We start from the raw sequence: 17,256 nt of genomic DNA on the forward strand, positions 1-17,256 counted from the left end.
GAATCAATGCCATTTCAACATGGTGAGGCAAGTTTAGAAAAATACAGGATCCTAGCCTTTGAAAACAGACGGAGAAAAGTGCAAAAACAAGGAAGTAACGTTCAGGTTAAGGCCCAGCAAGAACATTAAGTTCAATTCTGGATGTCACATATCTGGAATAGCTTTGAGACCATGGTAAAAGAATAGAGGAGGTTGACTGGAATGACACTCAGATGACTGACTTCAATTATGCAGTGACTATAGGAGCAAGGCTTGTTCTCCTTGGTGCAGGAAAAGTTTAGTGCATATTTTATGGTGATAAGATCTCACAAGTAGCTGACTAGATTTAAGAAAATTGGTAAAAAAACCTGAGGGAAATGAGTCACTTTGTTTCCTATACAACAAATAATGTTGATTTTGGAATCCACCGTCTGAATAATGGTGGCAGCAGGTTCAACACTGAAAAGCAAATTAGGCTTGTGCTTGAAAAGGAAACATTTGAAGACAGCAGTAAGGTTTAGGAGAATTGGACAAAGTGGATAGTACTCTCAGAGTCTATCATTCTATGAATAAGCTGTTTTATTTGACATCAGATGAACGTATCGAACAGGATTAATCTCTGATACTCAATACCCTTGAGTGTTTGCTGTCTGATTGGCTCTAATTCTCACAATGCTCCACTCTATCTGACAAATTTGTGATCCTTTAATGTGGACCTCTGCTCTCTATGACACACTACTGGCAAATTCAACTATCTACACCCAGAGCTTTATAATTTCCATGCTAAATCTTCCAGTGAACTGGTAGTAAATCTATGGAAAAGCTCCCCTAGGTGACATCAGAAGCTGACAGGCATGATTAATTTAAATGAGATCTATTCAGAAAATTATATTCTGGTGACACAGTAAAGTAAGGGTAATTTGAAACACACTTTTTATCGTAAGATAGAGTCAAATAAATGTGACAATAGTATATAGGATTTTTCAAAATAGGTATGGCACAAAGAAATGAAAGGTCAATGCTAATCACTATTTTGTTGATTAGTTGGCGGTTCAAAGCTGGGGAAAGGTTCAACATGGAATATCCAGCACGTGCGCGAAGGACAGGAGGAACGGCAGAAGTCACTCCAATTGCCTTAAGTTTAATGATAAAAGATTTCCAAAGAGTAGAAAGTTTAGTAGATGTAAGTGATCTGAAAGATATTTTTGTCTGCAGGTAGATAGTGTGGAAAATGTGAAAGGAGAGGTTGAGTTTTTGTTTTAAACAAAACCCTGAAGAGCAACATTAGTGCCTGAATTAACCAGCGTCAAAGTGAAATGGAATTTGTAGCATTGGGAAAAACATAATTTTTAAAAGAACATAGTCCAAGAAGGAAGCTTTAATGGAACTAAGTATCTTCCATTTATAACATTTTGTGATCCCACTGTAAAAATGATGGCTGTTATAAAGCTTAGTCTGCAAGAGGTTATAATGTGAGTTATGCTCGTGGTTTGATTTAGATTGTTACAATTCAAAGATCATCACATGCAAAGCTTTCAGATTTTGTTCATTAACCATAGGTGTATGTCAAAAGTGATGGCATACTCCTCACTTGCTTGGATGAATGCATCTCTAACAACACTAGAGGGCATGGGTTTGAGATGGGAGGGGGAAGATTTTAAAGGGACCTTAACAGGCAGCATTTTTGACACAAAAGGTTATGCATTTTTGGAATGAGCTGCCAAAAGTGGTGGTGGAGGTAGGTACAATGCCAACATTTAAATGGCATCTGGATGGGTCCACGAATAGGAAGGGTTTAGATGGATATGGGCCAAATGCTAGTAACTGGGTCTAGGTCAGACTGGGATGTCTGGCCGGCACAAATGAGTTGGACTGAAGGGTCCATTTCCATGCTGCATAACTCTATGATTTTATAACATAGTAATCGTGATATGTCTGAGCTGGAACCCAGTCCCTAAAGCTCTTCAACGGGAGTCTTCTCAGCTTTTGACTAGTGTTTGTGTTTGATTAGTGGAGCATCAATCATCTCTTTTCAAATGGATTACTCATCACTCTAAATGGAGAATAAATTTATTATATATCTTGAATAAAAAGTCAATTACCGTAGTGTTAAAGGACTTGTATATAATGTTGCCAGTGTTATTCATTACACTATAAACTGGTGTGATTGGTGATGTGAAAACATATTTTCTCTTCAATTCTATTTCAGCAAAATGTTGGTTGAATACTTCACTGCACAGCAACTCGCTATGCTAAAAAGCTCTCTAGCTCTTGCTGGAAACACTGGCACAGTTTCAGCTGTAATCTTCTATTTGCTTACTCACCGCACAGTTACTGGATGTTTAGGTGTTGCTGCCACTGTGTTTACTAGTTTGTCTGCACTACAATATTGCTGACAAACTGCCTAGTTTGTGGCACTTCTGTATTCAGGACACTGCACATAACTAGGGCAGCCAGCTGTTTGTATCAGACCTGCAGAATCACAACAACAGATTCCATTTATATTATTTTATTTCATAGACCTCCTAGAAAGCCTTTCCAAATTTTACCCAGTTTTCCATTGCTATTGATTAATTGTTACAGATTAATCTGATTGCATGTTACACTAATAATAGTTATTGATCAACAGCCAGAATGGTGGAAAATATCTTGAACATTGATCTGTTTGTGTTTATGGTCCTTAGAATCCAAACTGAAATTCTGAATTTTCTGCTTGCTCAGGAAAAAACAGAATTCCATTGGAAGATCATCACTACTTGCGCTGACAGCTACATACATCCAGCCATTTCCAATATAATTGTGATACTTGTGCCCAACTCCACTAAAATAAACTTGACTGTTGGGTTCATTATTGTCTTGTTTGGGTTCTACCTGGTGGGAAAACAGTAGTTTGGCAAAAAGAATCAATACCTCACTTAAAAGGCATCATATCAGAAAATCAGAAAAATAAAATTTATACCAGTACAGTGGGTATGTTCTTTTAATGTTGAGGCTTACTGTGGTACATTGAAGAGAGTATAGCAAAACAAAAGTGTATTAAAAATTGCAAATTTTTTTTCTTATAATCAATATCCTTCAACTTAAAATACCGAAAGTTTTAAAACCTAATATCTCCAAGTTCAGTTATTAGTGCTGAATATAACTACCATTTCTCAAGTATTAACAGGGCTGAACAAGGACAAGCAAATTAAGAAAACGTTCAAATATAGGATGCAAACGTTTTCCAATTGATTATTCTTTGGAGATGGCTCCTTTAAAAAAAACTCGGTTCAATGAGCCTGTCAAAATATTTACAAGGATGGAGGAGATAATACTGCAGATACTGAATGAGACACACTTTAAAGGTGTATTTGAGAGTATTTTCATAGTTTAAAATGTGAAGATTCGAAATCGGAAACAAAACAAGAGAAAAAACTCCGCTGCCAGCTGACTGCCTTGCTGATTGCTTCCAGTTGTTTCTCTTCAAATCTCTGATTAACCCTCTCATTGTCACATTTCCTCTTGTTGCGCCTGCTAACAGTACGAGGAGCGAAATTCTCAGAAGCAACCACATTAAAAGAGGTCATACAACATAACGAGCTGTATGGTTACCAAAGGAAAGGGGTGAGGTTTGGTACCAGCAGGCCGCACCTTGTTACCTGTCCCTTCCAGGAGAAATAACTCCGTCGATACTTTCAACAATCGTGAGATTGCTACTGTCCGTATTGTTCCCGTCTACGAACGCCCCTTTCTTTCCTTTTTCTAGTCATACCGAGCCTCAAAAATCCGCCCAACTGCCGACCTGTCACTTTCCTAACTCTCCAAACCCACAAGCATCAAAGGCCGCCAACTCCCAACCCGTTCACGCAAGCGCAATGACACGAAATGGGGTGAGGCTTGGGATCACGGAGGATGGGAGGTGACGCAGGCTCTGTCCTGGAGGGCGGGACCTGAGTAGCGTTGTTCGCGCAGGCGCCGTGACGGCGAGTGTTCGGAGGGCGCAGGCGCCGTGGTGGCGGGTGGGTCCAGCTGGAGCTGGAATGTGGTGACGTTGTCGCACCTCGGGCGGTTGGCGGCGCGAGCAGCAGCGGCGGCGGCTTCTTTGTTGTCGGTGACGGAGACCGTGGCAGGGGGAGGGCGGGGGAAAAGAGAGAGATGAACGTGGACCGGATCGAGTTGTGCGAGAGCCTGTTAACTTGGGTAAGTAATGGCGAGAGCCAAATGAAAAGCGATCGTCCCTGTAAGGGGGCCCGGTGTCCTGTGACTGTGAGACCGGCAAAACGAAGACTGCCCTCCGTAACCGTGTATCGCCCTAAAACGAAGTTGAGGAGGGGCCCCTGTGGCTGATGCTGCTTTTGTCGCTGTAGTTAATGACCCGTTCGCCATTGTATGCGCGAGAGAGACCGAGTGAAAGGCAAAAGACTGACTTCCTGTGTTTAGTTCCGATGGAGCCGCGCATACGGTTGACAGCGCTGTGTGGTCACCGGCATCGACATGCTCTGTGTTGGTATGTGTCAGCTGATAGGGCGGCGTGCAGCCTGTGCTGTTGTTTAACCAGCTTTCATCAACGCCGTGTCAATGCCTCCGTTTTGATCACCGGCATGTTTCTGCTTAAATTACTCTTCTTTCTCCCCCCCCCCCCCTTTACTTTCCCCTACCTCCTTCCACTTCGATTTACGTAGAATACGCGATGTAGAAACGGCCAGTTTGGCCCATCTAGTTCGTTGTTGTTCATGCTGCACCGAAATCTCTGTCCTTTGTAACCGCCTCTTCTCAGCCTTTCAGCAAATCATTCTGTTCCATTTTCCTTCATGCCTGGCTTCCTTTGAAACAATGTAAGCTATTTGTTGCAGGCACTTTTGTGATCGCGATTTCCCAATTTTTTGCGATTATGTCCTCTTGTGTCCTTGTTGAATTTATTAGCAAATATCTTATGTTTGTAGCTTTTGGCTTTGAAATTTCCGGCAAGTAAGATGATTCTCTCCATGTAGATAGTTACCCAACCCATGAGCAAATGGAAATTAAAACACACATGTTATGGCAAACCCCTTCAAAATATATTAAGGTAGTCCAGGCCGTAACTTTCTTATTTTAAAGGTAAATGCAAGGCATTGCATCACAGATGCAATTCACTTGGTTAAACTACTTGAAGTTAAGCAACAGACACTTTAGTTTTATATGACTTAAACTATGGGCAAATTTTAAAAAAAGCTTAACTGGTGAAATGCATAACATAATATTAGATAATTAATAGTAGTTAATATAACAAAGAGACCTTGGGATGCATGTTCATAGTTCCTTGAAGGTGGAGTCGCAGGTCTGTAGGATAGTGAAGGTGATGTAGTGTGGAGCTGGAGTAACACAGCAGACCAGGCAGCATCAGAGGAGCACGAAAGTTGACGTTTTGGGTCAGGGCCTGAAGAAGAGTCCCGTCAACTTTCCTGCTCTGATGTTGCCTGGCCTGCTATGTTCCTCCAACTCCACACTGTTATCTCTGACTCCAGCATCGGCAATTCTTACTATCTCATAGTGAAGGTGGCATTTGGTATGCTTGCCTTTATTGGTCAGTGCTTTGAGTATAGGAGTTGGGAGGTCACGTTGCAGCTGTACAGGACATTGATTTCGTCGCTTCTGGAGTATTGTGTGCAGTTCTGGTCTCCCTGCTATAGGCAGGGTGTTGTGAAATTAGAGTTCGGAAAAGATTTACAAGGATGTTGCTAGGGTTAGAGGGTTTGACCTACGGGGAGACACTGAATTGGCTGGGGCTATTTCCAGTGGAGCATCGGAGGCTGAAGGTTGGCCTGAGAGGTTTATAAAATCATGAGGGACATGGATATGGGCTAGAATGATGCTGGCGGCAAGTGCAGGCCAGTGCAGCATCAGCAGCTGGCGACAGTGATTGGAGTGGTGCATACACTGTTATGGAGCTAGGACTTGGGACTCTGAGATCTGGACTTTTCTCTTGCTTATCTTTTGGCTCTGTTAAATCTTTTTCATCTGCTTTTTGTAACCAAGTGGGTGCCAGTGAATGGTGACTTTGTGCACTTTTTGCTGTACTTGTGCATTCCTATACTTAATACATGTGATAAATAAATCTAGGATAGGATATATAGGCAAGATCTTTCCCCAGGGGTGGGAGAAGTCCAAAGTTAGAGGGAATTGGTTTAAGGTGAGAGGGGAAAGATATAAAAAGGACCAAAGGAGCGACTTTTTCATGCAGAGGGTGGTGCGTATTGTGGAATGAGCTGCCAGAGGAAGTGATGACGACTAGCATAATTACGACATTTAAAAGGCATCTGGATGGGTTTATGAATAAGAAGGGTGCAGAGGGATATGGGCCAAATACTGGCAAATGGGACTAAATTTATTTAGGGTATCTGGTCAAGATGGACGAGTTGGACCGAAGGGTCTGTGTCTGTGCTGCCTATCTCTGACTCTATAACTGTTCCAATATTGTAACACGCTGTAAACACACCCTCGGCAAAGACAAATTCAGGAAAATAGATTGCAATTCTAGCAGCAGGAAGAGAGCCCCAGCTTTTAACTATAATAGGGAGAGGAATAAGAACATCCACATGCAGCTTCAAGACCCCAGCAACTGTTACTGATGGCTGAAACTAAACTTAAAAAATCCTGGCTCTGTGGGAGCTTGATCCCACCCATTCAGGTTGTCTCTATTGTTCCAACTTTTTAAAAAAAACGTCCCACCCCCTCACAAGCTGCTTATTTTGTTTGCTTTGGAGCAAACTGCTCTGTACCTTTGTGTCAACTTTTCTTTGTAACAACAAAGACAAAATACATCTCCTAAAGCCATAATGTTACCACACAAATTATAGAAATGCTCAACATGTCTGCCAGCATCTGTCACGGCAGAAGCAGAAGTTGACATTTTACATCTGAAAGCTTTTATCAGAGCTCTAGCATGCAGGCCTGTAACAAATATTGTATCAGTCTTCAAAAAGTGAAATACTTTGGTAGGGATTTTAAATAACTTGAAGTCTGAAATACTCAGAAGGTCTGGTAGCATTTGGGGAGACAAACATAAGCTAATATTTCAAATTTGACTTTTTATCATGGTTTTGCTCTCAAAAAGATTACCTTACATGAGTATTTCTAGTGTTTTCTGCCCTTTAAGTCTCTTTTCTAAAGAGGCCTCAACCTGTTTTGTCAATGGCTGTGAACTCTCTGATGTTGTACTGTCATTTCACATTTTTATTTCACTTCCTCCAGTGTTTCTACTTCCCTTTGCTAACACCAACTTGTCTTTGTATAGCACTTTCTATGTAATAAATGATTGGTAATTCACAGTGACTTTGTCACACAAAATTTGGTACTGATTCACTTAAGGAGATATGAGGGCAAGTAATTAAGAGACTGGTCAAAGAAGAGTGAATGGTTTTATAACTTATTGGTTCTAAGGAAGGCTCACTGGATCCAAAATGTTAACTCCATTTTTTTCCTTTACAGATGCTGCCAGACCTGCTGAGCTTTTTCCGCAACTTTGCTTTTGTTCCTGATTTACAGCATCCACAGTTCTTTTGGTTTTTTTTTTGAGTATGGGATTTAGGGTGGGAATTTCAGAGCTTAGTGCCTGGCAGTTGAGGAATGGCTGATGGGATGGGTAGTGCAATAGATGCACTAAAAGTGAAGGACACAAACAGAAAACTGGTTGCAGGCCTGAAGAGACTTATGGTCTAGAACTTACTGTCCTTTAGTCAAACTAAGTATGAATACAACACTGGCTTCTACTGAACAAAGTAATACAAAGTTTGCAGGCACGTAAATATCTACGAAAGCATGAGTAATCCGATTGAACGGGTTATTGTTCAATCAACAAAATAGTGAAGAATTTACAGAGTACTACCAAGTAGTACCAATTCACCAACGAACTGTTTACTAATGCTGAGGTTGTGTTCTGTCAGATCGCTGGTCTTGAGACGTTGTACAGCCTTTGTCCAACCAAGGCAAAAGTTGTTAGATCAAGCAGTGAAGTGAGAGTGATTATCTATGACATTGGCAGCAGTTGACTGCAAGGGATGTTCAGAGTAAAATTAAACTAAATGGAAATTCAGAAGAAAACTAGTTTGTCTTGAACCTAACACAAAGGAGAAGGATTGTTGATAGACACCACCACTTCAGCTCCTTTACACCGCTAGATGAGTTCCTTAGGGTAAATTCTTAGGTCCAGTTACCTTTGGCTGCTTCGTCAATGACCTTTATAATGTCAGAAGTAGGGATGTTTGCTGATTTCATTTGCTGTATTGGATTGACAACTCCTCAGATAATGGAGTTATCTATGCCAGGAGCATCAAGAACTGGATAGCATTTCTGTTACACAAGTGTTAGGCAATGATCATCTTCAATGAGAAAACCTAACCGTATCATCTTGACATTTAATGGTATTCTAATTATTGAATACCCCATAATCAATAACCTAAGGGCTAGCACTGATCATAAACACAATTGGACGGGTTGCACAGATTACTGTGGCAACAATGAAAGATGAGAAGCATTCTACAGTAACTTAATAAATGAAAGCAAACAAAACTTAAGTATAACACAACAGGGTTAAATGATCCATGAAGAATTATAAATGATAATGCTATGATAAACATTTTCTTTAAAGGTGTTTGTTCCAGAAATTCCCCACTGTTTTGTAAGTTAATTTGTGTAGTGTTCGTAGGAATCTTGAGCATGACATCTGAGTTTCTTCTGTTTTCTAAAGGATCTTAATTAACATCTCTGACTTAACTCCTCTTCAGAATAAACTGTTGCAAGTTTTCCAAATGTGGTAAGCATAAATCTGATGTCTTAAGCTAAGCAGCTAAGTTGATCTTTTCTACCTTGTATCTTCTGCCAAATTCACAGTCATACAAATTACTCCAGTTGTCACCATACCAGTACCTTGTACAAACTTGAAGTTGCCTGAACTTTCATGTGCTATCTTTCTATGCATGTTTAAATCATCTTGGGTTTCTTTCAACTTAGTTGCCATACAGTGCTATGTTGGCTTTAGTAAAATATCATTGATACCATCAGATTCTTGTGTTGTCCTGCAGTCAAATCTGTTTAGTTTATGTTCCCACTGTTTATTTTACTTTCCCAATCTTGTTTCTTTGCATTTATTTACATTGAATGTTATTTATCATTAACAGCCTATTCCCTAAATTGATCAATTTGCCACCTGGATATTGCTTAAAATTTACAAACATTCAGTTTAGTACTGTTTGTAAGTTTACACAGCTTTCTTTCTGTCTTCCAGCTGAAATAGGCATTATAAACTGATTCCTGTGGCATCAATCTAGTTGTTTCTTGCTTCTTTACCATCACCCTTTGCATTTGGTTCACCTCTAAACCTGGTGTCTATTCATGCTTTCCAAACTTGTGGATTAACCATGTGATATGGTACGGTATAAAAAAATCTTGAAGTTCAAACCATCGGCAAAAATTTCTGTTGTCCAAAAGGTTGATTAAACATCGAGGATTGCTAACTGGAACTTCTAATGACTATAAGCTTTCCTTTCATAAATCGCTGTTTCCATCCCTCTTATTGAAATATACATCTGCTTAGCTGTTTAATTAGCCTTGGTTCAAGATATTTTCCAATTTTGTTCAATAGCTGTTAAGTCTCATTTTCTGGACATCCAGTACCCCTTTAAAGAGCGGTGTTTGTTTGCTATTCACTAATCCTTGAGCACTATTTTGAATGATTCAGACAGTAGGGGTGAAGACGTAACTGATTGTAAGAAGTCCTGTTAAGGATTTGTTTTGCAGCCTTGAACATCAATTCACTGATTACTAGTGAAATTTGTGTTGTTAATATAAGTTGTCAGTAAGCAAGGCAGAATAGCTGGTATTTATGTAGTTGGTTAGGTTATAGCAGTAGTAGTACAAATTAGACTGGATTAAATTACCTGAGTGCTACACACAGAAGAACCAGCAATGACTTGTAAGCTGATAATCGGGCCATGTATCTGTGTATTAACTGAGCCTACTTAGTCTTGGTAATGTTGCTTGATTCCTTGGCTCAGTGGTTAGCACTGCTGCTTCATGGCATCGGGGATCTGGGTTCGATTCAACCCTTTGTTGACTGTCTGTGTGGCGTTTCCTCTGGGTGCTCCAGTACCCCCCTGCCACAATCCAAAGATGTGCAGGTTGGGTGGATTGGCCATGGAAAATACAAGTTCACAGGGTTAAGGTAACGAGTGCATCTGGGTGGTATGTCTGGTGTGGACTCAATGGGTTGAATGGCCTGCTTCCACACTAAGTATCTTATGATTCTACTCCAACTCAACTCACCTGCCTCATTTCTAGAGATAACACTATTCTAACATGCGGTTTTTGATCTCTCTCATTTGTATCCTCTGTAAGCATGAGATCATTCCAAGTGTGCCCATGCTCTAAGTTCCTCCTACCTCGAGAGTTTCTTCCAGCTTCCAATGCTCAGTTATCTGCTACTTCAATTCTGTCCTTACTGTGATCGCCACTGAAGGGTGTCCCTTCATTTGCGATGGCCCTAAGCCTTGGAGATCCCTCCATAAACATCTTTGAACCTTTACCTCACATTCCTTCCTTAAAACATTTATTAAAGGTGACTTCTTTGTCAGCATTTTTGCCAACTGTGCTAGTTTCTCATGTGGCTAATTGTCACATTTTAACTTTATTGTAAAGTGTCTCGTGTCATTTTACAGTGTGATTAAAAACATATTTGATGTTAATATTGGCATGTGCTGGATGGGCACAGAATTCCTGTGGTGAATAGAATGGAAATACGAAAGGAGAATAAGATTCTTAGAGGAATAGATTCTGAAAATAAAGAAGGGAATGAAGACTCTCAAGTGCACTTCAGTCAATGGTGAATGTGATGGCACTAATAAATAATGGCTCCAATGAGCATGTGTGGCAATGTAGGTGGTAGATGGATGAAGGTACAGCCAGTCTTTGGCTGTGATTGGGTTCTGTTCTTGAGTCTATTTGCAAGTCAATTTATACGTAAGTAGGAACACAATGCAAGTCAATATAAAATAACAGTTTGTAAATCCAATGAAACATTCTTATGTTGGATCTTTAAAATTACACACCTGTATTGGATTATGTTTGTAAATGCAAGAGTTCATAAATTAGATGATTGTAAATTGGGGATCCCCTGTCGTCTACCTGAGTGCTAACTTGTTTATGATGGCTTATTTAGGGGATTGTTTTGGGTATTGCATCAGTAAGTTATTCAACAGAAATGTTGCTTTTTGAATTGTTTTTCCAAATTTTTCTGTTTGGCAAATTGTCAAGGATTAACGCATTCCTTTAAGAAGCCTGTAACTTCTAATGTGTTCTTTACAGCTTCTATTCCCACCTTCCAAAAAACAATCAACAATGCAAAGGAAAGCCATATTATAATTATAGCACATTCTTCATTAGTTGACAGTAATGGAAATAACTCGCATCACCTCACATAAAATATGGAAATCTAATCTTCAGATCAAACAATAATGTGAAGTTATACATACACTAATGGTTTAAATTCTTTTGCCTCGAAGGTCCAGACATTTGGTGTGCAGGTGCCATGCAAGAAAATAGACGATTTGACAAGTGGGGTCGTGATGGCACAAGTGTTACAGAAAATGTGAGTTTGAAAGTATAATATTCTGTCTTTCTATTGTCTGAACATAATCCTTTGTTTTACATTTTTTAGTCCTAGTTCTGTGCAAACTATACCCAGATAGTCTATATATATCTTGTGAATTAAAATGCAGTAACAAGTTCTGAGATGCAGTTGCACCTGTTTATTCAGTGTACTTTGTGCGCAGCTTGTCCACGAACGTCCAATCTTTGTGAACACTGCGTCTGTATAGTTTTCTGAATGTTTGATTGTGGACAGAAATTTGGGAGATAGGGGGAAGAAAGCTGTTTAAAAGACAAAGATTTTTGAAAGGTCACTGCACTTCCTTCAAAACAAGTCACCCAATCTCATTTGCAATTGCCATTTATTCATCTCGTGAACAAAAACAGAAGTAGCTGGAAAAGCTCGGTAGTCTGGCAGCACCTGTGAAGAAAAATCAGAGTTAACATTTCAGGTCCAGTGACTATTACTCAAGAACTGCTGAGCTTTTCCAGCAACTCTTGTTTTTGTTCCTGATTTACGACATTCTCAGTTCTTTTATTTCCGTTTATTCACCTGTTAGTTCAAGCACTAGGGAAAGGCAATTTCCAGATGAGCTCGAGTCAGTGGGCTCTTTATAAAAGGGAAGAAACTGTTTTTAACTCTACAATAAAAAAGCACCTTAAATCTGAAGATAGCCAATTTATTTCTTGTTACCAGTTGCTGGAAGCTGTGGCTTATAAGTTCTACCAATTAGAAGTGTGAACCAGTCACATTATGCTTCTTGCACTCTAGTGAAAATACCTCAAAGGAAGGTCGAGAATGGTTCTCTGGTTAGCAAATGTATCATTTCAGCAAATACTGTGGACAGAAACCACTGAATTACCTTACCAGTCTTTCCCTCAACTTGTGACACCTGTGGGTTTGTTTTTGCATGTATGCACGATTAGAGAGGGACTTGTATAAGTGGGCTAGGGTTTTGACTAGTAGTGCTGTATGCTAATAGTTTATAATTGTTCATCTGTAGCAAGACTTTATTTGTAATAAATAGTAATTCTTGTGAAGTAGTGGCACCTGCCTCATACTTCCTGTCACCTGGGTCTAAAAGACAGATAAATCGAGGAAATTCTGCATATGTTTTAAAATCTTTAACTTTGTCGTGATTCCACGGACAGCTAGGTTTGATTTCTAGTGTAACAAAGTGTGTAGCTGGATGAACACAGCAGGCTAAGCAGCATCTTAGGAGCACAAAAGCTGACGTTTCGGGCCTCGACCCTTCATCAGAAAAGCTTTTCTGATGAAGGGCCTAGGCCCGAAACATCAACTTTGGTGCTCCTAAGATGCTGTTTGGCCTGCTGTGTTCATCCAGCTCCACACTTTGTTAGCTTGAATTCTCCAGCATCTGCAGTTCCCATTATCTTTGATTTCTAGTGTGCTAGTTCGTGATGCATAACATTTTGCAAGTGCAGTTTTCAATCAAGCTGGTTGTCAACAGTTACAAAGGAAAAGTCTACATTTTCCATCACCCCTCTCATACTCCTTTCAATTCCCTCTCTTCTCAGTTCTCTACCCTGAGCTCCTTACTTCAGTGTCAAAGCAACTGGATATATATTCTTGTGCTTATAAAATCACTTCAGTTGTTTTCGTTCTTTGACTGCTAATTCCTTTCAAAGCTAGACAAAAGAATGAAAGAACTGCAGATGCTGGAAATCTGAAATAAGAAAAGGCCTAGAAATTGCTGGAAAATCACAGCAGGTCTGGCAGCACTTGTGAATACAAACCAGAATTAACATTACAGGCACAATGATCTGAACTGAAAACAAGAGGGGTTGCTGGACTTGAAAAGTTAACTCTGATTTTTCTCCATAGATACTGCCAGATCTTTTGAGATTTTATAGCAATTTGTTTTTGTTCTTATGGAAGCTGTTTTATTTCCAGTAGAAACATTTATGGTAAATATGTTTTAGGAAATGGTATCTGATATATCAGATATGGTCAATTCCTGGAGCATACTGGAATGTTTGATATTGGCAGTTGATCAGAACTTGTAAGATGAGGCTCAATTATGATGTAACCACACAGATTTTTAGATCCTCTCCCTGTGCTTGTTTTCCCTGCATTTCACTGTTCTCATTTCATAGAAATTTCATGATACGTATACGCAATATTTAGCTTATCAAGGAGCAGCTTTCTTTTTCCATACTTATTTTAGCTTCATTTCTATTAATTTAACTCTCATTTAAACTTCAGCATTATTAAATCAGGTTGTTTAGCTGTTTGTACTTTCCATGTCCTTCACTTTTAGATCTTAGTGAGTTTTATAAAATACATATCTCATGATTGACTAAAAATGAATTTGAAAAGCAAGTAAAGTCGAAATTTACAGTTTTAGCATTGAGTTTAGGTTTCTTTCCTGAAAAGCTGACATCTTAAAGCCATACTTGGTCCAACTGTCTCTGAAAGGTTTGCTAGTAGCCTATAGAGCAAAAAGGTGTAAATACTTGAAACCAACAGTAAATTTAGTCAGACTTCTATTTAGTTATCTATGGTTTTGAATTTCCACTTTTTGAAGAAGTGCCTCCAGCATCTTAATGGAGAGCATAACCTCTCAATGTGACTTGATTTACTTAACCATGTATTAAGTGACTTTGATTTTCAGGTTCAGACAATTCTTGAATTTTCATGAATGCTTTATATTTCAACTGATCAATATCCAAGATGAAGTGCGATGTGCACTCACATGTTAATTTGATGCATGCATTTTTAAAAAGAAAATAATTTTGTCTTCAATTTGCAGAGATCAATCATGGTTTGATGAAACCTGGATGAGTCGTATCAAGACAGAAGTGGGGGACAACTGGCGACTAAAGGTAATTTGTCTTTGTTATTTATTTTCCATAGTTCACTTTAAAATCCCCAATAGAGCAAAATCGGAAGAAAACTGAATGGAGGGCAAGAATAGAACAGTTAACTTGCATGTCATAGACCTTAGTGCTGCAACTAAGAATTGATTTATTTTCTGATTTAAGAACAATTTTCAAGTAACATTAGCACAAGTAACATAGTCACAGCGCCAGGGACTCTGGTTTGATTTCAACCTTGGGTGGCTGTGTGGAGTTTGCACATTCTCCCTGTGCCTGTGTGGTTTTTTCGCTGGGTGCTGTAGTTTTTACCCTCAACTTTGGACTATGGAAGTCAAGTAGTGTCCAGGTATGTGGAGGCTAGGCAGATTAACCAGGGTAAATGTAGAGTTATGGAGATAGGGTGGGGTCTGCGTGTGGGTGGGATGCTTTTCAGAAGGTCATTGCAGGCTCGTTGGGTTAAAGGGCCTTTCTCTGCTCTGTAGGGATTCTATAATTAGATTGATTTTACTAGCCATGGAAAGGACTTTGCAAAGTCTATCCAAGATAAACCATACGTCAGCTAAACCGACAAGATCAGCTGGTGGTGTAAATATTAGGCAATTTCTGTCTGCAGTGAGGTATTTGCAACAAACCTAAGGCTTTGTTTTGAGATACTTGATGACGATCGTTTTATTTTGACATAAGTAGAGGCATATATAGCGCAGGACTAAGGTGCAGAAACAAAATAACAATAGTGGTCTAATCACTGGTTAGGCATCAACTATACTCGTGTGTCCAATTCAGGCCCACAATTCAGGAAGGTTGCCAAGAGCTCATACGTTATGGCGGAGATTTACTAAAATGGTGTCAGTGATAAAGAACTTTGATTGCAAGGTGAAAACAGAGAAGCTGTTGACTTTTCCTCCTTTGAGCCAAAAAAAAATCAAAAGTGACTTTAATCAATTCAAAATTGAGGAAGGATGCTGTGATAAACTGGCTGGAGAAGCTGACTTCACGTGTCCAGGTTCAGTAACTACAATAGGTAATTGACAAATGAAATCTGTAGGAGAAATAGTTCTTTAAAATTATTCAATGAGTTATGGACGAATGGACGGTGAACGTACTTTCGATGTTTACTACTTTAAACAAAATTTAATATCAACTTGAAGCACATTATGGGACTATAGGGGAATAGCAGGGATTTGGAGCTCTTGTAACTCTTCCTCAAAAGACTGATGTAAGCCCAATAGGACAAAAAGTCTCCTGCGCTGAATAATTTAATGACTCAGAATCCTCACTGCTAAACCTCCGGTACTGAATGCTGGAGCCATCCATGTTCAGCAGTATGTTACCTTCGTCTGAAGGCTAGGAGAAACCGTGCAAGAATTAGAGGTGTAAGGAAAACCAATTCTTAAACATAGGGTATATGGGGTATATGCTGAAGATTCTTACACTGACATAACTATAAGACCATACGACCATAAGACATAGGAGTGGAAGTAAGGCCATTTGGCCCACTGAGTCCACTTGCCATTTAATCATGGCTGATGGACATTTCAACGCCACTTCCCTGCACTCTTCCCATAGCCCTTGATTCCTTATGAGATCAAGAATTTATGAATCTCTGCCTTGAAGACATTTAACGTCCCGGCCTCCACTGTGCTCCGTGGCAATGAATTCCACAGGCCCACCACACTCTGGCTGAAGAAATGCCTCCTCATTTCCATTTTAAATTTACCCCTTCTAACTCTAAGACTGTGCCCACGGGTCATGGTCTTCCTACCTAACGGAAACAACTTCCCAGCATCCACCTTTTCTAAGCCATACATTATCTTGTAAGTTTCTATTAGATCTCCTCTCAACCTTCTAAACTCTAATGATACAATCCCAGGATTCTCAGCCTTTTCATCTTGCGTTAAGCCTACCATTCCAGGGATCGTCTGTGTGAATCTCCGCTGGACACGCTCCAGCACCAGTATGTTCTTCCTGAGGTGTGGGGCCCAAAATTGAACACCGTATTCTAAATGGAGCCTAACTAGAGCTTCATAAAGTCTCAGAAGCACGTCACTGCTTTTATATTCCAACCCTCTTGAGATAAGCGACAACATTACATTCGCTTTCTTAATCACAGACTCTACCTGCAAGTTAACTTTTAGAGAATCCTGGACCAATGCTCTCAGATCCCTTTGTATTTCTGCTTTACGAATTTTCTCACCGTTTAGAAAAGAGTCCATGCCTGTATTCTTTTTTCCAAAGTGCAAAACCTCGCATTTGCTCATGTTGAATTTCATCTGCCAATTCTTGGACCACTCTCCTAAACTGTCTAAATCTTTCTGCAGCCTCCCCCACCACCTCAGGACTACCTGCCTGTCCACCTATCTTCATATCATCAGCAAACTTTGCCAGAATGCCCCCAGTCCCTTCATCCAGATCATTAATATATAAAGTGAACAGCTGTGGCCCCAACACTGAACCCTGCAGGACACCACTCGTCACCAGTTGCCATTCCGAAAAAGAGACTTTTATCCCAACTCTCTGCCTTCTGTCAGATAGCCAATCCTCAATCCAAGCCAATAGTTCACCTCGAATACAATGGGCCCTCACTTTACTCAGCAGCCTCCCGTGAGGCAAAGGCCTTTTGGACGTCTAGATAAATAGATTCACTGGGTTTCCCTCGTCTAACCTACTTGTTACCTCTTCAAAGAGTTCTAACAGGTTTGTCAGGCATGACCTCCCCTGACTAAATCCATGCTGACTTGTTCTAACCCGACCCTGCACTTCCAAGAATTTAGAAATCTCAAGCATAACAATGGATTCTAGAATTCTACCAACAACCAATGTTAGGTTAATTGACCTCTA

At 39.9% G+C, this 17,256-nt stretch overlaps 2 protein-coding genes across 11 annotated transcripts in view; one reads left to right on the forward strand and one right to left on the reverse strand.

Moving 5' to 3' along the window:
• Positions 1–4,677, reverse strand: part of rnf170 (ring finger protein 170) — a 56,604-nt gene extending 51,927 nt beyond the window's left edge. For 2 of the 5 annotated variants that reach the window (XM_048522927.2, XM_048523021.2), the window contains exon 1: positions 3,618–3,823. The gene's annotated coding sequence lies outside the window, so the exon portion shown is untranslated. Of the gene's footprint in view, positions 1–3,609; positions 3,824–4,616 lie in introns of those variants that run through there. The other 3 variants (XM_048522833.2, XM_048522748.2, XM_048523110.2) reach the window with 2 other exon arrangements.
• hook3 (hook microtubule-tethering protein 3) overlaps positions 3,964–17,256 on the forward strand; it is a 92,164-nt gene continuing 78,871 nt past the window's right edge. For 5 of the 6 annotated variants that reach the window (XR_009447247.1, XM_059654777.1, XM_048522395.2 and 2 more), the window contains exons 1-3: positions 3,964–4,158; positions 11,493–11,578; positions 14,352–14,424. Coding sequence is in view for 5 of the 6 variants with exons in the window: in XM_059654777.1 (XP_059510760.1) it covers positions 4,114–4,158; positions 11,493–11,578; positions 14,352–14,424 (204 nt within the window). In the remaining variant the exon portion in view is untranslated. The remainder of the gene's footprint in view (positions 4,159–11,492; positions 11,579–14,351; positions 14,425–17,256) is intronic. The other variant, XM_048522231.2, reaches the window with a different exon arrangement.

The sequence above is a fragment of the Stegostoma tigrinum genome, chromosome 1, assembly GCF_030684315.1.
Source record: "Stegostoma tigrinum isolate sSteTig4 chromosome 1, sSteTig4.hap1, whole genome shotgun sequence".
Lineage (NCBI taxonomy): Eukaryota > Metazoa > Chordata > Chondrichthyes > Orectolobiformes > Stegostomatidae > Stegostoma > Stegostoma tigrinum.